Genomic DNA, 19,162 nt, shown 5'->3' on the forward strand with positions numbered 1-19,162 from the left:
CGATATTTAACGTCCATTTTCTGCCAGAAATTTGTGCATGACGAAATCTTGTGACAGATATTTTTGTATTGCAAGTATGCGAGGAATTGCGCAGCGAAGTCCGAGTGCGCAAATTTGTCTTCACCCTGTATAAGTATTGTCTCTCATCTTCCGTTATAAAAAACGAAAGTATCAATAAGCCCATCTTTATTCACTAAAATGTGCAGTTTCATATACTTTTGATTACGGCCTAATATTAAGACCTAAACCAGTCGTGTGGACAGTTCTAAATAGTGGACTGGCTTTTCATTAATCTTACATTTGTTGCATGGTGTCTTGATAGCATTACAACTTCAACAGACAGCAGGATACTTTTGAAACATCGTCGCTGATTGTGTTTTAATTTCCAAGGACAGCTAGTTCGTTTTAAGCTATGACTTACAGTGCCGAAGAAAGTGATTTGTTTTATAACGAGAGAATAACCTGGGATAGAAGTCTTCTATACGCTAAAACTAACGAACTCGAAAATGGCGGCAGTTTATGACTGTATATGTTGCTGTTGAAGTGGGAAACTAAATGGAATATGATAGTACACCATTGCAGTATATTTAAGTGACGATCATAAAAGTGGAACTACTATTTTAATTACGTAAATACTTTCACTGCAATTAAGAGGAAACGACTTCTCAAATAAGTCATTGCTGCCAAAAGTTTTGGAATACACAACTGTAGTTCAAAATCTTTGATTTACTATGAAATACGTTTAACACAACACTTGTAGGTTTCAGAAAATTTTCTAAATATGTACCTTAAATCATGTAGACATGCTATGAAGTTATAGGGAACTATCGTCTGAACGAAGCAACTACAATCATAATTTGTAGAAGTAAGACAGTTATGGTGTATTAGCTACATTTTTACTACTTGTGATGATCTATAGTAGACAATATTTCGTGATACACCCACAATTTATGATACTATCAGCTAAATATAATAGCTAAACTACTTACATTGCATTTTTATATTGTCTGTAAAATATTACAATGTAGATTTTGGAAGACATGTTTTGTAGACCCACTGCATTTTTGATTAGTTACAAAGGTTTTATTTGGGTAGCTAACTGCGGTAGGTCCTTTGATATTATTTCAATCCTTCCTCAAAGAATAGACAGTTTACCATATTCCATCTAACTCTTCTCCTGGAACGATATTTTAATTTTATAATCCACAAGTTCTGCATTATAGATTCTTAAACTTTGAAAACAAAGTTAAAATAATGATAATAAGCCAACCTCCTCCCTTGAGAGAATTTTTATTTCTAAAGCTAAATACATTCATTTATTTTTGTTACAGTCTTTAACCTATGACAGGGAGGGGGATTTCAGTGGTATATAATTTGATTATGTACTGTGTGACTGTCATTACAATGAGTTTCTGAGGGAGGAATATCGCAAAACTCTTTCACCTTTGGGTCTGAAACCAAAACACATTTAATATGCGGGAGTTGACATGAATGTTATTATTAGTTTATTAGTATTTTATAATAGCACTATGGCAAGGTCATGAATGCACGATCCAGCAATGTAGAACGTTGTTTTCTTAAAGCGTGAAGGGAAAATTTCGTAACAGTTTTCTCAGACAGTAGTGGACAATAGTTGCGTTTGGTGTACTGATGTGATACGTATTCGACCATCTAGGTCATTCCAAAGATCTTTCGGTTCAGAATATCAACAAACAAGTACAGTAAATATACATTATTCCTTTCAAACTAGTGATTAATACTTGGTAGTCACTAGAATTATAATGGTGGTACAGCAAAGGTCCGATTCGAAAACGGTCTTCGTTTGAGAAGTATGACATTGCCTAAAATATTTCCATTAGTACTTACATGTATTTACACACAAAATTACGGGAGTGAGCCCTAACTAGGAAAACTCAGTCGCAGACAGTATCATCCACTTGAGTGAATTTCATCACAACACTCACCTCTAAACACATGTCACCAAAGTTATATGACATAAATGTCACAATTCATTCGTCATTCTGTACACCATAATACATTCGTTCACAGATCCAGAGACATGTGGTGAGGAATAGTCACTTTATGCAAGGAATCAGTGCACTCAGTTTATGTCTTAGCACTGCTGAGGAAGTTGTTAGACGGCTAATTTAGTTGAGATCATGGTGAAGAAAGCGATAAGCGATAACTTTTCCTTCCGATTACACTTCATAAAGACACCAAAGTATATGTGACTCCTGTGAAATTTGCCTGATGAAAGGTCCAGTCCTGTGAGTTGGTAGAACCATACATCGTTGGGATTAACTTCTTTTTGTTTATGCTTTAAGATAAGTAATGACGCGTCTAAGATGATGATGCACCAATATACCAATGTAGCTGAGGTGATAAAAATCATGGGATAGCGATATGCACGCATAAAGATGGCGGCAGTACAGATGGCAGGTGATTCAAGTGAAAAAGTTTCCGACGAGATTATGATTACCATTCGTTGAACGTAGAATGGTGGGTGGAGCTAGATGCATGGGACATTGCATTTCTGAAATCGTTGGGGAATTCAGTATCCGAGATCCACCGTGTCAAGAATCGGACGAGAATATAAAGTTTCAGGCAACCGCGGGCAACGCAGTGACCGACGGCCTTCACTTAACTACCGACAGCTGCGGCGTTTGCATAGTTATCAGTGCTAACAGATAAGCAACTCTGAGTGATATAACCGCAGAAATCAATGTGGGACGTATGACGAACGTATCAGATGGGACAGTGTGGCGAAATTTGGCCTTAATGGACTATGGCATCAAACGACCGACGCGAGTGCCTCTGTTAACACCGCGTCGTCGCCTGCTGCGCTTCTCCTGGCCTCGTGACCATATCGGTTGGACCGATACTACTGGAAAACCGTATCTTGGTCAGATGAGTTCCGATTTCATTTGGTACGGCCAGGACCCCGCGAAGACACGGTCCCAGGTTATCAACAAAGCTCTGTGCAAGCTGGTGGTGGCTCTGTAATTGTGCAGGCTATTTTTACTTGGAATGGACCGAGTGCTCTACTCCAACTGAACCGGTCATTGACTGGAAATTGTTATCTTTAGCTACTTTGAGACTATTTGCATCATAGACTTCATGTTCCCAAACAACCGGGCCACAACGGTTCGTGACTGGTGAACATTCTGAGCAGTTCGAACGAATGATTTGGCCACTCAGATGGCCCGACATGAAACCCATCGAATACTTATAGGGCGTAATCGAGACGTCAGAAAAATTTGGAAATTTGTGGTAAGGTCTTATGGGACCAAACTGCTGAGGTCATCGGTCCCTAAACTTACGCACTAATTAATCTTACGACACACATACCCATGCCCGAGGGAGGACTCGAACCTCCGACGGGGAATTGAGACGTCGGTTCATGGACAAAATCCTGCACCGGCAACACTTCCGACGTTGAAACTTCCTGGCAGATTAAAACTATGTGCCGGTCCGAGACTCGAACTCGGGACCTTTGTCTTTCGCGGGCAAGTGCTCTACCAACTGAGGTAAGGCCAGGAGAGCTTCAGTGAAGTTTGGAAGGTAGGAGACGTGGTACTGGCGGAATTAAAGCTGTGAGGACGGAGCGTGAGTCGTGCTTGGGTAGCTCAGTTGGTAGAGCATTTGCCCGCCAAAGGCAAAGGTCCCGAGTTCGAGTCTCGGTCCGGCACATAGTTTTAAACTACCAGGAAGTTTCATATCAGCGCACACCTAGAGTGAAAATTTCATTCTAGTAACTTCCGACGTTATAGAGACAGTAGGGCTCAATAACTCAACAAGGGCTTCCAACGACTTGTGGAGTCAGTGCCACGTCAAGTTGTTGCACTACGCCGAGAAAAAGGAGGTCTGACATGATATTGGGAGGTATCCGATGACTTACCTCAGTGTATGTCATCAAAGGAACAGCCTGACAGAGTGCAGACTTGGGAGGAGACTTTTGTTTGCATAGTGAAATATCCGAGGCAGATACAACGATCACAGATAAGTTGTTAGTTCTTGTACCTCGTAGACCGGCGACACGGTGTAGGAGAAGGGGTACCACACGTGGGCAGGCAGTCCCACGCTGGCCCGGCACTCCACGGTGTGGCCGCAGGCGCTGGCCCGTACTGCGGGCATCACCGCCCAGTAGACGCAGCCCATGGCGGTCACCGACAGCCGCGCCACAGACACTATCCGGCTCTTCAGAGCTGTCCACCGGAACACGGCCGCCTTCTGGCTCCGCAGCTCCTGCCCGTACTCCTGTGGAAGTGGTCCAGGCTGTACTTCACAGAAGTTGCAATCTGTCTGTTAAGAAACATCTTCCACATTAAATATCACTATGCGAGTTGACACTGCTGTCTTCAGTGAAAGTGAAGAAGAATTACACGATCTGTTGAATGCAATGAACAGTCTAGTGAATTGAGAATGTGGGCTGGGAGTAAATCGAAGAGAGACAAAAATAATTAGAGTAGCAGAAGTGAAAATAGAGAGAAACTTAACATCAGCATTGGTGATGACGAAGTAGATGAAGTTAAGGAATTGTGTTACTTAGGCAACAAATTAACACATGTCGGAAGGAGCAAAGAAGACATGAGATGCAGACTAGCGCTGCAGGAAGGGCATTCCTGGCCAAGAGAAGTCTACTAGTATCGAACGTAGGCCTTAATTTGAGGAAGAAATTTCGCAGAATGTACATTTGGAGCACAACATTATATGGCAGTGAAACGTGGACTGTGGAAAACCAGAAAAGAAGAGAATCGATCCATTTGAGATATGGTGCTACAGATGAATGTTGAAAATTAGGTGGACTGATAAGGTAAGGAATGAGGAGGCTCTTCGAAGGATTGATGAGGAGCGGTGGACTGATAAGGTAAGGAATGAGGAGGCTCTTCGGAGGATTGGTGAGGAGAGGAATATATGGAAGACACTGACAAGTAGAACGGACATTATGGTAGGACATCTGTTAAGAGATCATGTAATAATTTCCATAATACTAGAGGGAGTTGTAGAAGGTAAAAGCTTCAGAGGCAGACTTCGAGCAAGTAACTAAGGACGTAGCTTATAACTGCTACTCTGAGATGAAGAGATTGGCACAGAAGAGGAATTCGTGGCGGGTCGCATCAAACCAAGACTGATGACTCAAAAATAGATAAATAAATAAATGCGAGTTGTAAAACATTAACAAGGTGCCAAAAGTCTATTTGAACTGTCCTCGTCTTCTAGGTGAATCACATCTTTGGCTTTGTAGTGGAAGCATATCCGCACGGTGTACTTTGAAGGTAAAACCTAGTCGGCCTATAAGGCAACTGGGTGGCTAAGGTCCACTTGGTCACGTGGATGAACACAGAGGAAATCCTTTCCACGGACTTTGGGCGTGGCAGCACTTTGCTTCTTTACGTACACGATACCTGTTACTGATATGACTCTATTCGTTAAGTTCAGACGCTTCTGTCTTGTGTTTTGCCGAGACGACCACTTCTAATCTGCAGCATTCGTGAATTTATGGTGAAACTCTTGCTTGTAAGCATGCGTTGTCGTAATATTCTGTTATAGGATTTTTTGGCTCTGTAGACCAAGCTCTGTGACCAAGGTTCGATCTATTGTTCCGATCGAGGCATTGTTCAATGTAAGAGGATCATTATCGGTCTATCGCTAAGTCAGCAGTGGCTATAGGTCATGGCATATGCTATTTTCCCAATCATTTGACAATCTGACGGGCATTTAAGAATGTATGAGGTTAATTTGTTCTTTTGTTTTGTTAATACTTGTAACTATACTCCACGTGATCCCTAGTAGAACATGTGCTGCTACTTTAGTAAATTTTCTGGTCATTTGCTTAATAATAACAGGAATAAATTTCAAAGCTCTCCTTAATTATTTATGAAATTTTACTAATTTCATGCTCACTTATCCGCTGTCTCAGTTCCTAGCTGCTGCAGGCACAATTCACTGAATACGTTCTGCTTTAGCAGAACTGCTAATACGATCAGTTGCCATTGGGGGACAACATTTTTCTATCTTTGGATATATATTACAGCCGACATAAGAACAGTTAGAGCTGTTGATAACTTCCAGACACGTGCTGCGGTTCTGAAGACACCGAAATCAGTTACTTTGTAATTCATGTTCTTCATTATCAGGTGTCAGGCTATACAAGATGTGGTTTACATTCGCTTAGCACGCATTTTCTCTGTAAGAGAAGATTTAACCACACTTACACGTTGCACTGATATAACTGTACGTCTTCGTTATAGGTTACCGTTACGTTAATACATGTTAGAGACCCTTCACATAATTCGTTGCAGTATGAAAGACTGCTGGCTACCTAATATTTCATCAGTCGACGTGCGGTCGAGTTGGTATTTATTCATGGATCAAAATTTCGTATAATAAATGGAATATCTGAGGGCAGCAACGCCCAGAACATGTTAGATCAGTCGGGTCAAACAGGTAGCAGACGGCTCCCAAAGTTTACATCTAGAATAAACACTCATGCACTGTCCAAATCCTACATTATCTGATTAACAAACTGTGTTCCTTATTCTTCAGTTCGTACACAGTGTTATGAGATCAGCGTGAGATCTTTACTGTGGTATCTTTGCCTCGCTTCGTCACACACGTTTGAGTGAAAATATTGCGAGTCATTGGAATGGAGATTGCTAGTTCACATTCTTGGTCGTTACTTGCTATGAAAAATATAGCACTCTTGTGTGTTGTTGCCTTAGGTTCTCTCCGCAATGGAATTCTCGCGCCTACAAATGATTGAAACATCTCTACCATTGGCGACCTACACCTAGAGATTGCCATAAAACGAAGAATCGTGTTGTAATTTTACTTCACTTCGATGCAGATAATTAAACGAATTATTCTTATCGGGATGATACTAGAATGCATCGTAGCTTGGATACTGTAGATGATTTATTCTTAAAAATTATGTGTAGTACAAAAAAATTGTATGTGTGTATGAAGTACACAATGTCAGATTCTGCCCAAAATGTAATTTCGAGATTGGTAAGAACATATTCTTGACTTACTTTAGTCCGCTCCCCCTTTTATTATATGTACATGAAGCTGGTTGATACTGATTAGAGGTGAGAATAGAACACCCACACCCTAACTGGAACTTTGAGAAAAAGTTCGGTGGACAGGGTAAAGGGACTCAACACATTGACTTTCAATGTATCCCTGCCAGCCGAACAGAAGGGTGCATGTCAACTAGTGACGTATGGACAGCAATTATTCTGCACCGATGATCTGCTCATTGGGCCATTGGCCACTGTGGAGATAATTTACGTGCGTACTTACAATTCTCTGCGTACACAGTGGACACAATATTGCATCCACAAATTTACAGGGCTAAAATTACCTCAGTACAAGACAGATCACGAGATAAGTTTCCTGTTGGCTCACTAGTCAAGAACAGAAATTGCACTTAAGTATTCTTCAGTAAAGAATCTCTTCAGTGTGTGTCAGACTCCACGTAGAGATAAAGAATCGTCACTTGAGTAAACTGAACAGCAACTCTGTTCACAGAGAAACAACCTCACGTACTCCTTGCGGCGAAATCAGTACTTCTCAGATTTAACTGCCAGATTCTCCGGTATGGGCCTCGCTAGCGAAACCTCTAGGCGGGCCCGGGAGGGAATAGTCTTTGTTCAGTCCCCGCAGGGAAGTGTGTCTCGACACTATATACCAGCTCCCTTCCGGACACACGGCATCTACGTTTGAACTCAGGCGACATATCCCGGAGACTGTTAGACTGTTACAAAAATAATGCCTCGCACTACATGTCAGCCGACCGCCTGAAGCTCATGCTCCTTTCAGAAGATTTTCTAGAAGTTTCCATTTCCTCTCGTACATCCTTAGCACTCTGCCAATCAAATACGTATCTCTGCATTTTGATGGGAAGTGTGCTCCTCGTCTTCCCTTGAGAATATTCCTCGGAGGTCAACTCGCAACCATCATTTGTGACCCCACGCATTCCTTCACACTAATAAGTATGTTTTTCCGCCTTCTTACACCCCCGAACGCTCTTCCGCCAGGTACGCTACTCTGAAACTTTTTTTTTACTCACCAGAGTACAACCTCCCACCTGCACTGTTTTCGCTATCGGGGTTCTGCGGCCTCCAGCATTGTAAACCACCGGCTCCTTCCTCTGTTCTGTGTCAGGGGAGTAATCGTCCCGCCCCTGCAGAACCTGACAACTATCTTTCCAGCCCCTCTTCAGCCAACAGCCCCTTCTGAGGAACACGTTGCCAACGTCACCCTTTCTGTCATTGCTCAGCTTTAATTAACTCCAAGACAAGCTGTACTACAGATATTGCTACTACATGGTGCTAGCCAGGATCACTCAATGAAATGATTAATAATGCTATTGTGCCTCGTAAAAAGTGATCTAATACAATTACGAGGGTTGGAACTTAAATAGTGGCAACTATTTATTGGAAACCATTTATTCACAACCGATACAAAAGAGTTACATGTTTCCACCTGTCACTGTGCTTCAAAGTAGTCACCAGCGTTGTGTAGAACCCGTTTCCAGTGTTGTGGAAAGCCGAGTATACCGTTAGCAGAGCCTGTTCTGTTGATGGTGCGAATGGAGCGGTCTACTGCCTGTCGAATCTCTGGAACAATTCTGAAGCGAATGCCACGAAGTGGTTCGTTCTTCTTCGAAATCATATCAAAGTCACAAGGACTTAAGTCCGGTGAGTATGGCGGATGGTACAATAGTACTTCCCAGTCCCATCAACCGAATAGAGCAGCCACAGCTTACGCTGTACGCACCCACGCATTGTCGTACAAAATGATGGGTGGGTTGAGCAGAAAGTGTCGCCGCTTCTTTCGCAAAGCTGGTCGCAGGTGATAATTCAATACCGAAGAGTAATACTGTGCATCGACGGTCTGCCGTGGAGGAACGTAATGTGTTAGGATAACACCATCACTGTCGTACACGAGAATTACCATAACTTTAGACAGCTCCATTCGCACCATCAACAGAACAGGCTCTGCTAACGGTATGCTACGCCTTCCACATCGCTGGAAACGGGTTCTACTCGACGCTGGTGACTACTTTGAAGGACAGTAACAGGTACAAACATGTAACTCTTTTGTATCGGTTCTGAATAAACAGCTGGCACTATTTAAGTTACAACCCTCGTATAAATCGAACAGAATTTACAGACTGTTAAATGTATGGTGGCAAAATCTTGCTGCTTACAATGGACATGGATTGGATGCGATTGCCTAGTACGCATCTCAACTGTTTCGTGCACACTGAAGGTCAATGTGCTGTTGCAAACAGTATTAGTAAATGTGGCTCTCTAGTATCTTATTCTGACTGTCAGAAACTTTGATGTCTGATTCTGAAATAGGTTGTGTACTTTTGGATCAGTGGTCAGACAAGCTTTTAATATTCACTCTTCTTATGAAATGATAATAATTCATAAAATTCAGTGTGACACGGTTTCTGATACGCACATGTTGCACGTAATGTTAGTCGCACCAGGTAAGAGTAGCAGCGTCAGATTAGTAAAATGTAAATGTCGTGTGACTGGGACCTCCCGTCAGATGATGATGATTAGGGCAACACAAAACCCAGTGCCTGAGCGGAGAAAATTTCCGACCCAGCCGGGAATCGAACCCGAGCACTTTCAATCTAAGCATGTCATGAGGAACAGCATTGTTTTAGAAGTTGAATGTTATTTGTGGGTTCGTAAATGACAAAGTATTTTTTGGGAACAGCAAGTCCTGAAATGGATTTAACTTTTTTTATTTATATTTGTATTTTTCATTTACATTAAGTTCTGTGCTGGCATAATTGTGAGAAGTGAAGATGATGGGAAGTCGTAGTTTGGCTACTTATCCGATTTAAACGAAAATTAGCGTTTGAGGACGGAATTGCGAGCCCTAAACTAGTAGCATTCCTATCATGGTGTCGTCATGATACTTACCTGCATACAGCTGTCGAGTTCATCGATGAACTGGTCGATAGCGGGTCTCATTCTGAGGAAGGCGACGATCTTGATGATGTTCATGACGTAGGTGAACATGAGACAGGCGTTCATGGTGACGCCCAGCATGTGGCCCCAGTAGTGCACCATGGCGAACAGCAGGCTGGCCACGAACAGCAGCAGAATCACCACGACGCAGCCGGAGTACGTGCCGTACAGTGACGACCACACAGACGTCGACGCCCCGCTGCGTGGTGCCCACGCCCCCACGAACCGCAGCAGCCATTGCTGTAGGCGGAGGTCTGTGCGCAGCCGCCTGCCAACCTCACCTGCATCAACGCAAGACACACCGGTTATGTCACACATGCCTGCGGGAAACACTGATGAGTTGTTCAAATGGTTCAAATGGTTCTAAGCACTATGGAACTTATCTAAGGTCATCAGTCCCATAGACTTAGAACTACTTAAACCTAACCAATCTAAGGACATCCCGTACATCCATTCCCGAGCCAGGATTAGAACCTGCGACCGTAGCAGCAGCGCGGTTCCGGATTGAAGCGCCTAGAACCGCTCGGATGAATTGTTAACAGAGTAAAAACAATTTCCTAAATGAGTCTCCGATCACCGAGAACATTTTGCGAATAACATCTTCTAAATCGTTTAATATATGTCTTCATTTATAACGTCAATTAGACAATTGCCATCACCCGGATCAAAACAAAGGACTTGTAAAACGACGTTCAGTGTGAGAATAAATAAAATGTGAAACTGACGCTGAACGTTGTTTTACGAATTCTATGTTTTGACCTGATGATGGCAGTAGTCGAAACGACGTTATAAATAAAGATATGTATTAAGTGATGTAGACGGTTTTATTCACAAACTACTGAATGAAGTGACCCACCTATTTACGTTTGCTGTCTGATCAACTCTTACTGCCCAGAGTATCCGGTGGGTTTGGCTAACGTGAGGCGCTAATTTTCAGTACTTCGTGTATCATGTCGTGAAGTTGTTCTGTAATTGTTCCAGCTGAAAATACAACAGGTTTCAAAACTAATCATGCGGTCGTGGCAATTCGAAATCAGACAATTAGTGGACTTCGCCATTGTCTTACATCTGTCAGCCCCAAACAAAATGACTCTCTTGTAAACGCCTTCCGTGCGGTGCTAGGCGCTACAGTACGGAACCGCGGGACTGCTACGGTCGCAGGTTCGAATCCTGCCTCGGGCATGGATGTGTGTGATGTCCTTAGGTTAGTTAGGTTTAAGTAGTTCTAAGTTCTAGGGGACTGATGACCAAAGATGTTAAGTCCCATAGTGCTAGCCGGCCGAATTGGGCGTGCGGTTAAAGGCGCTGCAGTCTGGAACCGCAAGACAGCTACGGTCGCAGGTTCGAATCCTGCCTCGGGCATGGATGTTTGTGATGTCCTTAGGTTAGTTAGGTTTAACTAGTTCTAAGTTCTAGGGAACTAATGACCTCAGCAGTTGAGTCCCATAGTGCTCAGAGCCGTTTGAACCAACCCATAGTGCTCAGAACCATTTTTTAAACGCCTTCGATACTTAGTTAGTTTTCCATACATGTAGACGACATTTGCCGAAAGATAGTGAAGCGAGTCGATTTACATTCAATTAACAGAATTAATTTTCGTGTACGGTCACATGATGTCAAATTGTGTTGTCTACTGCCTCGTGAGACAGATTTCTTCTGTCTGGACCCGGCTGCAATCAGTACTTGTCCATCAACAGCTCCTGTACTCCAGGCTGCCACCAACAGTGGATTGATTTTGAGAGGTGAATATAAGTCTATCAAGAAACCGATGGAAAGCTTCTATGTTTGAATACCTAGAGCTATTTGCATGCGCCGGCCGGAGTGGCCGTGCACTTCTAGGCGCTACAGTCTGGAGCCGAGCGACCTCTACTGTCACAGGTTCGAATCCTGCCTCGGGCATGGATGTGTGTGATGTCCTTAGGTTAGTTATGTTTAATTAGTTCTAAGTTCTAGGCGACTCATGACCTCAGAAGTTAAGTCGCATAGTGCTCAGAGCCATTTGAACCATTTTATTTACATGCACAGATTTTCACGGTGTAACATTTGCGACTGAGCAATAAAGATGGTATTACAGAGAACGATATGAAATAGCACAACACCTACTAAAATTACCTTTCTACGTAAATGCGGCTACTTAACGCTGCACAGAGTAATTATAAACACATATTTCTTTCATTGCGAGCTTGTTTTCTTTCAAGTTCACGTTTTTCGTTTTTGACCGGCAGCCAATCTCTCGTTAATGTAATTTGCATCGAAATATTTTGTTATTCTCGATATCTTCTTCTGTGACTCCTTTCAATTTCAAATAAATTTTTACTGACCCAATCGATTTTACTGTCTCCATTTCTGTCTTCATTAAAAAACAATAACTTTCTTGTATTTTGAGTAAATTTGTTTTTTTTTTCCTCTTGATATTAATCCGTGTTTTATAACGTCAATGTGAAGTTTAGATCCTTATTAGCCTCATGCTTTTACGTTCCAAGATTTTCTCTTTCTTCAGTATTATACTATTTACTTTCCTATTCAGTATTAGTTTTTCTGAAGCACAGAAGAAAACTGCTTCAAGGAAGGAACAGTAATAGCTCTGTTCTGTGTATTTCCAGGTGTATTTCTTATTGTACCTGTTTTGAGTTTGAAAATACACTGTTTTCACATCTTCAGGTCACTATTAGCACTTAGGTAAATTTATACCATAACAGTTAACAAAACCGATCTGGAAGTACAAAGGATATAAAACAGAAGCATGTAATGGTCGCCTAGTCGTTGATATTGCTAATTGCTGTAATCACACTATTTCACTCCCATTTACGGAGCTTGTTAGCACTTGATGTTTGGTTGGCGCCATTAAAATGCGTTGTAGTAATCGCTGCTGCTTGCTGGATCGCTGCTGTGTCTCGATGCTGATGCTGGCTCTAAATCTGGTTGTCTAGGGTTAAAAACATGAGGTCCCGTGTTTTTTATGTGCTTTTGATGATAAAGAACGAGCAAAACCAACAAATATGTAACCTTCAAATATTTATTACTCTGGTGGCCATCTTAATTCCACTGTCCACCAAAGACCATGACACAAGACAAAGTAGTATTTCCGTTGCATGTTCTTTGCATTGTTTATCCACCTCAAACAATAACACACAAACACACTCTACCAAAGTGACATTCCGACTGCCTCCCGACCATTCTTGCTGCTTGTATTTATAACATTGTCAAAGAACTACTAAAAAGAGATATAGTTTACAAGTCACATGTACATCTGTTATCATAATTTGTGCAGAAAAGTTATTAATTTGCATCGAGTGACATAATTTAACATGTTATTAAAATGACGGACAGATTTGTAGACTTGACAGAATAATTCTTTGTTACCAAAAGGCCGTTTTTTAGAAGTTTGTCAATTGACTTCTCTAATTTGCATAAATAAGTAATTAACATGAATTATTAAGAATTACATTGGTTTTCGTCTAAAATAGGATTGATTACGTGAATACTGAGTGAAAACGCTCCTAGTGAGCGAATAGGTTTCACTGGGTGATTTTTATTTAAGGAGATCCAAAATACCTAAGTTGGCTACTATTTTTCGTACTTCATATTAATTATTTAAGATAAACTTAGTGTTTTTACATGATGACATTTGCTGTATCAGTAATCAAGTGATATTAACTTTTGTGTGGGTCAGTTATTCAGTATAATTTATTGGGTTGACTGTTTATGGAGACATGTTGTGCAATCATTGTTAACATACACAATAACTCTTCTATAATCTTAAATACTCGTTAAACTGGTTGAATTTGGAGGGTATCACATACTTCATTAAAGTAAAGCCTTTAATATGTTCCGTTACAATACCCCCCTCGGGTAATATCATTTACAGAATGTTAATGATATTAGCCGACTAGGACAAATGTTTCAAATGGTTAAAATGTGGAAAAGTACTATTTTAATAATTTTTTTTGTTTTACTATGCATAATGTGTATGTATACAATGACTGTTTCCTGCAAATATTTTAGTTGTGTTGTTTCAAATGCACTTTGTGTTATGGCCCTCAGTATGACAGCATAATAAAAATATTTAGTAATATATGAAAGTAAAAAAAAAACTGTTAATCTTTGTTCCCAGTGAGCCACATGGAAAACGATCAAAAACAGACACAAATATATCACATGCGATCTTAAGATATAAAAAAAAATATATGTAAATTATTTCAAAGTCAGCTCTCATTGAGTCACAGAATAATCAAGATAATAGAAGGAACATAAATATATTACATAGATGGACAGTTCAGATGTCCATAGGAAAAATATTGCAGCTGTCTGCTCATTTTGAGCCACATAAAGGAAATGAAAACAAAGAACATAATTATAAGTACGGACATGATATATAAACACAAACACTAGAGAAGTCACATGTATGAATATAATATGCATTAAAAAAAAAGAAAATATTAAAAAAACTTGTCTCCCATTGAGACACAGTCAAGATAGTACAAGAACAAATTAATACTAAAATTGGACACTTAAATTGGTCACAACATAGCACAAACATCAAACTTGGTGAACATCTGATTAGCTGTAGAAAATTGTACACAAATCTTATGCCTAAGAAAACAATAGTAACAAAATGATGGGTCTTGCACAACAATTTTTACACTGTCTTTTATATTTGGTGCAAGTATGTCCCATATTCAACAATACAAACAGAAAGTAATAAATGTTTGTCACCTCTTTGGGTGCATGGTTAAACTTGCTCCTTGCAAGTAAAGAAGATGTCTCCAAATTTAATATTCAATAGTGACAATAAAAATATAAAAACATTGTCTCAGAGATCTGGAAGTTTTCCAGGGTCTGTAGGATGAGTGGTAGTTGCTATTTGACACACCCAGTAAAAATCTTTGCTGATAACACGCTTTACAGAAAATGGGTAAGTAACTGTATTCAAACAGGGAAATGTGCTTAATTATGTTTATATGGTTTCAATTCAGTGATGTTTCTTAATCCAAATAACCTTCTTGATCTGGGAAAGATAAGTCTATACGCATTAGGATGTGGGCTTTCTTTTATTTCAAATGGACCAATGTAAATGTTTACTTTAACATATGGACAACCTAGCTCAACATCATTGTCTATTTCAGTATTTACAAACAATAGATCATTTTCAATTTCTTTAGTTCCTAAGTGTATTTCCTCTTTCCTACACTTAGACACAACCCTCTCTGTTTGCAAAGCATTGACATTTAAATATAAACTTTGTTTTTATCTGTCCCTCTTAACACTGTGTTGCCACTTAACAAACTACTGTTTTCACCCCATTTTTTATGAAATCCACTACGGATTCTTGTCCACCATGTAGGATACAAGGTTGCACTTACCTTTGCTAATTCTTTCCAAAAGGCATCTTTGTTTATACAGTTTCCATAGTTGTTCCACAAAACTTCTAAAAACTTTTCCCCTTTTTCTTGAAAACACACATTTACATTCCATCCCTGTATATTTTCTTTATTATTATTACCATTCTCATAGATTAGTGTTTCATAGTTCCCAATAGGCAGTAGCTTGTCCTCAGATACACATTCCCTAGTCTGCATTTCACTTAAATTAACCTCATTATTACTCATGTTTGTCACACCACTTACCTTTACTACATCATCACTTTTCAATTCTACAAATACTTTTATTTCTTCCTCCACACTCTCATCAATAACATCACTTGATTTAGGATCATTATTTAAATGTCCCTCTATTACTTCTTCCTCCTCCTCCACAACAACCCCATCTTCAGTTTCCCCCCTATGTATCTGAATCTCAGCAATTGAGTCTTTGGCTCCATTAAACACTTCGGCATCCCCCTTCTTATCAAATAAACCCCGCAAAATTGATTCTATTTGTGGTGTGTCTGACTTTTTATTAACACCAGTATCTTTTTCAGCCCAACTATGGAACTCTGCAATACCTTCAACTTCTGCACTTTCAGTAACTACCTGTGCTTGAACCCTGTTTTTATTAACTGTATCACTTTTACTCATAGTATCCCAAAACCTTTTATTAAATTCTAATTTGTTCATTCTAACAACATCAGTATTTTCATGGTATTTACTCTTTACATTGTATCCTCTCCTTTTCCAGTTTCGGTTATATGTTGTCCTATCATAATATTGTCTAGCCCCAAAACTACGGACATCTAGTGGGACTGTCCACCGTTTCCCGGCTGGTTCCCTCGGTCTGTCCATTTGTAGTTGTCGTTTTGTTCACTAGTTTCAACAAACCCCGTTCTATCTTGTTCTCTTCCCCAATACCTATTTCTATCATTCCTGTTATCTCTCCTCCATCCTCCCTCCTGTGTATTGTTTCTGAAATCGTTTTCATATCTCCTATCTTCCCTATTTGGAGCATTATTTCCAGAATTTTCAAAGTCTCTCCTCCCATAATAATCTCTATTTACATTCCTGTTCCACCCCCCATACTGATTGTTGCCAGAGCCAAAACTTTGGTTATTCTCTCTTTCCAAGGCCCTATCTAATCTATCTACAAATTTCAGGAACTCTTCCATTGAATCATCTGGTCCATGGACCAATTCCCACTGCAGTCTCTCTGGTAACCTTATTTTTAAAACATCAATTTGTGTCATAATATCAAAAGAGTTATTCAAGTGAGCAAGTTTTTTCAACTGATCTCTGCAAAATTTTTGCATTCCCCCTACTTTCCCTCTATACACTGGTCCATTTAGAAATTCTGACTTTAATCTGGCTTGTATGGATTGTGACCAAAATTTGCAAATAAATTTAGCTTCAAACTCTTCAAAAGTATTCCAAGAATCATTATTCTCATTTGCCCAGGATAGGGCCTCCCATTCTAGGAACCGTTTTACTAACTTAATTTTTATGTTATCTGACATTCCTACAACAAACATATCCTTACATTGGTGAATAAAGTCAATAGGGTGCAGATTTTCACCAGGAAAGCATTTTGCTTGGATGTGCCCATACATTGTATTTTGATTGTAAATCGTTTGTTTGGACATCAATGCGTCCTCCAATTGTGTACATTTAGTGTGTATCTTTTCTACTTTTGTATCTACATTAGTGGTATACAGGTTGTATTCTTGTTTAAGGTTTTCTGATGTTTTATCTATTCTCTGATCTAATCTTTCAACTTCAGTATCTACTCTGTTGTAGATGACAGCAATGCTGTCTGTGTTAGCTTGTATATTTTCATTTGAACTTTCAACTTTAATTTGAAATTTTTTTCTGAAGTGTATCAGCTCTTTGCTAGTGTCCTTACTGAGGGTAGTTTTAATTTCCTCACACTTCTCATTGAGATGAGTAGTTAATAGATCAAAATCCAAACTTAACTTATCCAGTCTATCTGTGTTTTCTTTAAGTTTCAAACTTACTTGTTCACTTGATTGTTTAACATCCAAACGTACTTGTTCACTTGATTGTTTAAAATCCAAACTTACTTGTTCAATTGACTGTTTAAGTTGCGAGCTTATTTGAGTTGCAAACCCTGCTAGCCACTCTGTTAAGTTTAATTGTTCACCATCCCCTGGTTCAATTTTTACATTTCCTACTATGTCATCACTCTCAGGTAGAGACATGTTAACAACAAAATACCTTGCTTTATGTAGCTATGCTATGATGTCATGATCGGTGTTCTTGTTGGCTTTCTTCACATCTATACGGTTTTATCTTGATTCATGAATTCCATTGACAATCCAGACGTTAATCTTCCGAGCGGTGTGATGATAGTTTTTCGTAATCGCACATACACACGTTTTTTTGTTTTTCACTTTGACATATCTTCACTGTTGCCACACTGCACAAATAAACTTTTTTGGAATGATAAGCACTTACGAAATTTATCGCTGCACTATTATCATCGATGCACTTAAAGATCCCGTCTGAGCCCCCACTTTTGTAATGGTCGCCTAGCCGTTGATATTGCTAATTGCTGTAATTGCACTATTTCACTCCCATTTACGGAGCTTGTTAGCACTTGATGTTTGGTTGGCGCCATTAAAATGCGTTGTAGTAATCGCTGCTGCTTGCTGGATCGCTGCTGTGTCTCGATGCTGATGCTGGCTCTAAATCTGGTTGTCTAGGGTTAAAAACATGAGGTCCCGTGTTTTTTATGTGCTTTTGATGATAAAGAACGAGCAAAACCAACAAATATGTAACCTTCAAATATTTATTACTCTGGTGGCCATCTTAATTCCACTGTCCACCAAAGACCATGACACAAGACAAAGTAGTATTTCCGTTGCATGTTCTTTGCATTGTTTATCCACCTCAAACAATAACACACAAACACACTCTACCAAAGTGACATTCTGACTGCCTCCCGACCGTTCTTACTGCTTGTATTTATAACATTGTCAAAGAACTACTAAAAAGAGATATAGTTTACAAGTCACATGTACATCTGTTATCATAATTTGTGCAGAAAAGTTATTAATTTGCATCGAGTGACATAATTTAACATGTTATTAAAATGACAGACAGATTTGTAGACTTGACAGAATAATTCTTTGTTACCAAAAGGCCGTTTTTTAGAAGTTTGTCAATTGACTTCTCTAATTTGCATAAATAAGTAATTAACATGAATTATTAAGAATTACATTGGTTTTCGTCTAAAATAGGATTGATTACCTGAATACTGAGTGAAAACGCTCCTAGTGAACGAATAGGTTTCACTGGGTGATTTTTATTTAAGGAGATCCAAAATACCTAAGTTGGCTACTATTTTTCGTACTTCATATTAATTATTTAAGATAAACTTAGTGTTTTTACATGATGACATTTGCTGTATCAGTGATCAAGTGATATTAACTTTTGTGTGGGTCAGTTATTCAGTATAATTTATTGGGTTGACTGTTTATGGAGACATGTTGCGCAATCATTGTTAACATACACAATAACTCTTCTATAATCTTAAATACTCGTTAAACTGGTTGAATTTGGAGGTTATCACATACTTCATTAAAGTGAAGCCTTTAATATGTTCCGTTACAAGCACCAAATCAACATCTATGTTTAGCAGAAAGAATTCGTGTTTGATATGCCGATTTCACACGTATGCAGACAAGGTAATACTGATATGTGAGTCACACACTAGTTGCAGGAGTTATCGTCAGCGTACCTATTCCTGATTGGATTCTCACGCGTACCATAGTTTGT

General features: G+C 39.7%; 1 protein-coding gene and 1 non-coding gene across 2 annotated transcripts in view; one reads left to right on the plus strand and one right to left on the minus strand.

The window, feature by feature from the left end:
- Positions 1-19,162, minus strand: part of LOC126481784 (odorant receptor 82a-like) — a 93,478-nt gene that overhangs the window by 60,247 nt on the left and 14,069 nt on the right. The window contains exons 2-3 of the mRNA XM_050105740.1: positions 9,948-10,276; positions 4,021-4,257 (exon numbers count right to left, since the gene is read on the minus strand). Of these exons, the coding sequence (XP_049961697.1) occupies positions 4,021-4,257; positions 9,948-10,276 (566 nt within the window). The remainder of the gene's footprint in view (positions 1-4,020; positions 4,258-9,947; positions 10,277-19,162) is intronic.
- Positions 3,615-3,689, plus strand: Trnaw-cca (transfer RNA tryptophan (anticodon CCA)). Its single transcript has one exon. It is a non-coding gene; the product is annotated as a tRNA-Trp (tRNA).

This window comes from Schistocerca serialis, chromosome 5, assembly GCF_023864345.2.
Source record: "Schistocerca serialis cubense isolate TAMUIC-IGC-003099 chromosome 5, iqSchSeri2.2, whole genome shotgun sequence".
Classification (NCBI taxonomy): domain Eukaryota; kingdom Metazoa; phylum Arthropoda; class Insecta; order Orthoptera; family Acrididae; genus Schistocerca; species Schistocerca serialis.